This window comes from Salpingoeca rosetta, assembly GCF_000188695.1.
Source record: "Salpingoeca rosetta unplaced genomic scaffold supercont1.38, whole genome shotgun sequence".
Classification (NCBI taxonomy): Eukaryota; class Choanoflagellata; order Craspedida; family Salpingoecidae; genus Salpingoeca; species Salpingoeca rosetta.
In genome coordinates this window covers 500,776-505,775 of record NW_004754896.1, presented here as the reverse complement: position 1 = coordinate 505,775, position 5,000 = coordinate 500,776, and the positions used below count along the sequence as shown (strand labels likewise).

At 53.8% G+C, this 5,000-nt stretch overlaps 1 protein-coding gene across 1 annotated transcript in view; it reads right to left on the bottom strand.

The window, feature by feature from the left end:
- Positions 1 to 5,000, bottom strand: part of PTSG_13074 (TK/SYK protein kinase) — a 14,321-nt gene that overhangs the window by 3,915 nt on the left and 5,406 nt on the right. The window contains exons 14-27 of the mRNA XM_004988091.1: positions 4,736 to 4,823; positions 4,414 to 4,499; positions 4,049 to 4,196; positions 3,708 to 3,805; positions 3,278 to 3,358; positions 2,981 to 3,040; positions 2,602 to 2,667; positions 2,278 to 2,344; positions 1,916 to 1,971; positions 1,426 to 1,554; positions 1,093 to 1,179; positions 816 to 905; positions 462 to 593; positions 34 to 198 (exon numbers count right to left, since the gene is read on the bottom strand). Of these exons, the coding sequence (XP_004988148.1) occupies positions 34 to 198; positions 462 to 593; positions 816 to 905; positions 1,093 to 1,179; positions 1,426 to 1,554; positions 1,916 to 1,971; positions 2,278 to 2,344; positions 2,602 to 2,667; positions 2,981 to 3,040; positions 3,278 to 3,358; positions 3,708 to 3,805; positions 4,049 to 4,196; positions 4,414 to 4,499; positions 4,736 to 4,823 (1,353 nt within the window). The remainder of the gene's footprint in view (positions 1 to 33; positions 199 to 461; positions 594 to 815; positions 906 to 1,092; positions 1,180 to 1,425; positions 1,555 to 1,915; positions 1,972 to 2,277; positions 2,345 to 2,601; positions 2,668 to 2,980; positions 3,041 to 3,277; positions 3,359 to 3,707; positions 3,806 to 4,048; positions 4,197 to 4,413; positions 4,500 to 4,735; positions 4,824 to 5,000) is intronic.

The window sequence follows — 5,000 nt, the reverse complement described above, 5'->3', positions numbered from 1 at the left end:
CAAATGCACATAAACACACGCATACGCGCGCACCTTGAGCATGATTTCGTAGATGGAGACGGGGCATGCGTCGGGTCGCGGCAGTCGACCGCCCTTGTTGATCGCCTCCAGCACCTGCCGGCCCTTCAGTCCGCGGTAAGGCTTCATACCGTACTGCAGGATCTCCCAGCTCGTCACGCCAAAGCTCCACACGTCGCCCTGCTCGGACACACAGGCAGTCGGAAGGAGTGTGTGTGTGTGAGTGAGTGTGTGAGTGAGTGTGTGAGTGAGTGTGTGTGTGTGTGTGGTGTGTGATTGAGCACATGCGTGTGAGTGTGCAAGTGTTTGCTACACTTACCCATGTACAAACACACACGCATTCACACTCTCAGCCACGGTGCCCGTGCTCTCTCTCCCTCTTCCCCTCTCCCGCCCTCCCGTGATCCCCCTCTCCCTCGCCACCGCACACAACGCGCGTGCACCTTGCTGGAGAACTTGTTGTAGAGGATTGCTTCGGGCGCGTACCACTTGATCGGCCACTTGCCTCGCGCCTCCGCCCGGTAGTAGTCCGAGTGGTCAATCACACGAGACAGCCCAAAGTCTGCAATCTTCACCTGCGCACGTGTCATGTGGGCAGTGGACGCATGTGAACACGCGCGTATGAATGTACGTGAACGCGGGTGTTTGTTGCACGAACACGTTGCTAACACACACACACACACACACACACACACACACACACACACACACACACACACACATGAGAGCGTCACTGGCCGCGCTTGCGTTCCAAACACTTCTCGAACAAAAATGAAATGTTGAAATGAAACACATACGGTGTCCTTGTCCTGGACGAGAATGTTTCTGGCAGCGAGGTCACGATGGACGAAACCGACAGACTCAAGATACTTCATGCCGTCAGCAATCTGCATCGTGACGACGACGATTTAAGTGTTGGAAGTGAGGGATGAAGAGAGGCTCCACCAACGTAACACACACACACACACACACACACACACACACACACACACACACATACACACACACACACACACACACACACACACACACACACACACACACACACACACAATGCAAGCACTGTCACGGGACCTGCGTCATGTAGTGGAGGAGTGTTGGGACGGTGATGGTGTGGATGTTGGCGCGGAGGTACTTGTTGATCGGCCCCTCGCGCATCATCTGATGGAAGGAAGGAAGGGAGGGAGGGAGGAAGGGAGGAAGTGTGGGTGAGTTTTTCACACAAGCAAACAAATCACAGCATGCAGAGCAAGCAAGCAAACAAACAAACAAACAAACAAACAAACAAACAAACAAACAAACAAACAAACAACCAACCAACCAACCAAACAATCAAACAAACAAACAACTCTCCCCTCCCCTCTCCCTCCCCCTCCCCTCCCCCCCCCACGCACACACACACATCACCTCGCAGATGAGGAGCATGGGACTGCTGCTGCACACGCCGAGAAGTTTCACAATGTGCGGATGATCGAGTGCAACCATCACCTCCGCCTCCCGTTGGAACTCGCGCTCGGCAGTCGATCCGGGCGGTGCCTGCAAGCAAAACCAGAAAATGAAACAAAAGAACGAGAAAGAACAAGGGGGGGGGGGAGGGAAAGAATGATGAGTGAGTGAGTGAGTGAGTGAGTGAGTGAGTGAGTGAGTGAGTGAGTGAGTGAGTGAGTGAGTGAGTGAGTGAGTGAGTGAGTGAGTGAGTGAGTGAGTGAGTGAGTGAGTGAGTGAGTGAGTGAGTGAGTGAGTGAGTGAGTGAGTGAGTGAGTGAGTGAGTGAGTGAGTGAGTGAGTGAGTGGGTGAGTGAGTGAGTGGGTGAGTGAGTGGGTGAGTGAGTGAGTGTGTGCGTGTGTGTGTGGGTGTGTGTGTGTGTGTGCGCGCGCGCGTGTGTGTGTGATTTGACCTTGAGTTGCTTGACGGCGACGGTCATGGCGGCCTGGCCGGAACGGGCGAGCACAGCTGATGATGATGATGATGATGATGATGATGATGATGATGATGATGATGATGATGATGATGATGATGATGATGATGATGATGATGATGATGATGAGGATGATGATGATGATGATGATGATGATGATGATGATGAGGATGATGATGATGTAATGTGAGCTGTGTCATGTGAAGGAGAGTGTGCATCCGATATCAAATGACAACACACACGCCAACAGCAGCAACAAAACTGCGCCAAAGTGTCATACACCATGCAGGATCACACGCAACACCATCATTTCATACGCTCTCGCTCAAGTCGTGACGAACCTTCAAGGACGGTTCCAAACTCGCCGGAGCCAAGTTCCTTTCCAAGTCGGATTTCAGACCGATGCACCTGTGGACGAGCGAACGGTGAGGCGGGACGTGTGCGTGTGCGTGTGTGCGTGCGTGCGCATGAGGAAGCGAAGGTGTGCGCGTGCTTGTTCATGTGCGTTCATGTGCGTCTGTGCTGCGTGTTATGTGCAGGTATGGGCAGCATTTACAAGCCTCAAGGTTGTCAAAGCCACACATCACAGCAGCAACATAACAACTCACGCACCACCACCACTACCATCACCACCACCACCACCACCACCATCTATCATTCCTCACCTCAATGTCTCTGATTGTTTTGCGCGGACGCGGGTCGTCGTCCAAACTCTCGTCAAGAACGTAGTGCTGAACACATACACGCACACGCATGTGGCATGCAGAGCAGCGTGAACGAAAGAATGTGCGTGTGCATGAGCGCGCGTGTGGTGTGTGTGGTGATACGCGTGTGCGTGTGCATGCGTGAGTGCGCGTATGTGTGCACATGTGTGTGTGCTGATGTACTCATGTGCGTGTGTGTGTGTGTGCACATGTGCGTGTGTGTGCGTGCGTGTGCTGATGTGCATGTGCGTGTGTGTGTGTGTGTGCACGTGCGTGTGTGTGCATGTGCACATGTGTGTGTGTGTGCACATATGTGTGTGTGTGCATCACAGCGCGTCACCATTTCGTCCAAGCGGAATGCGGTCTGGTCGGCCGTCGCCGTCGCGTACGTGCTCGACTCCTGGTCGAGAGGGGGGGGGGGAGAGGGAGGGAGTGACGCAGGAGAGACGAGACACAGGAAACGAAGCGGACATTTTGGTGTGAGCAACACATTCACGCGACAGGCAGGGAAGTGTGGATACCAAACGCACACACGCACACACGCACACACGCACATACGCACAACTTGTTCACACACACACATGCACAACATGCACACAGCCACAATGACAACGGCAGCCGCCGTCAACACACGCACGTATGTCTGCTCAAGCCCGATGACGTTTTTGGTGAGCACATGCACAAGACCATCGCGGTAGTAGTGATAGTGCTCGTCGAGCTGTTTGGTGCATCATCGAGGCGAGGATGAGAGTGCGGGGAGGTGGAGGTGGAGGTAGGGTTGGTTGTGAGGGGTCAAGTAGGGCTGCTCATGCACTCGCAACAACTCAAAGCATGACGCTAGTGCACACACACACACACACACACACACACACACACACACACACACACACACACACACACACACACACACACACACACACACACACACAAACACAATTACAACACACAAACACAATTACAACACACACACACACACACAAACAAACAAACAAACAAACAAACAAACAAACAAGCAACCAAACCAAACAAACAAACAAACAAACAAACACAACGAAACGCCTTGGCACCTCGCCAACGGTGAGGAAGTGGAGTCCTGTTCCGATTCCGTATTTTCCGGACGGAAAGAGCTTCACCTTGAAATGGGTCACGGTCTTGTCCTTGCACACTGCCCATCGGAAAAAAAAAAAAAAAGCAATGGTGCATGCGAAAGCGTGAAAAGGCGTGAAGTACGTGTACATGGGTGAGAAGAAGAAGCACAAGGCACCAACAACCACCAAAACAAACCACCTACACCACCACCCACCCACCATCAACAGCCAGTCAACATAACATGCACAACACATCAGCCACCAGCCACCAGCCACCACCCCAATGACCACCACCTATGACCACCACCACCACCACCGACCTGAGAGCCCATAGTCGTGTTCGCTGGTGGGCGACTTGCGAATGAGGTACAGCCCGTCGGTGGCACCATGCTTCATCAGGATGGCCTGCGCATCCGAGCGCTCGAGTACACCGTAGTTCGCGCCATAGGGCACGTTGATGTCCGCATACTGGGTGACGTGTGTGATGTGTATGTGTATGTGTGTGTTGTGTGTGTTGTGTGTAAGGATGCGTGTCTTAGAACGATCGGGTGGTTCATGAAATGAAACAATCCGACACAACATATGCACGAAACAAGCAAGCGCGTGTCTGGACGCAACAACATCCACCATACCAGACAACATCACCCCCTCCCTGTTCTCCCCTTCCACCACCACCTTCTCCCACCGCTGCCACGGCGCGGCCGGCCTTGTAGATGCAATACGCCTCAATCAGCGTCACCATGTTGTCCGTGACCAGCTGGGACGTCGTGCCTGCAGGCAACGAAGAAAGAGCGTGAGTGTATGTGTGTGTGTGTGCGAGTGTGTGTGTGTGTGTGAGTGAGTGAGTGAGTGTATGTGTGTGTGTGAGTGAGTGAGTGTATGTGTGTGTGTGTGTGCGAGTGTGTGAGAGTGTGTGAGTGAGTGAGTCGCGTGTGTGAGTTGCGTGTGTGTCTTGGTGACAGCGATGCCTTGTTGTCATGCGTGCACACACCGCCGCACGATCTTACCGAGTTTGTGGATGCCGTCAGCGGTGACGATGGAGACGGACTGCCCGTCATCAACCTGCACCGCATGCACCTGATCAAACGCAATGGGCTGCAGCGGACATGATCATGGTGGTGGTGGTGAGGAGGAGGAGGAGGAGGAGGAGGAGGAGGAGGAGGAGGAGGAGGAGGAGGAGGAGGAGGAGGAGGAGGAGGAGGAGGAGGAGGAGGAGGAGGAGGAGGAGGAGGAGGAGGAGGAGGAGGAGGAGGTAGGAGGAGGAGGAGGAGG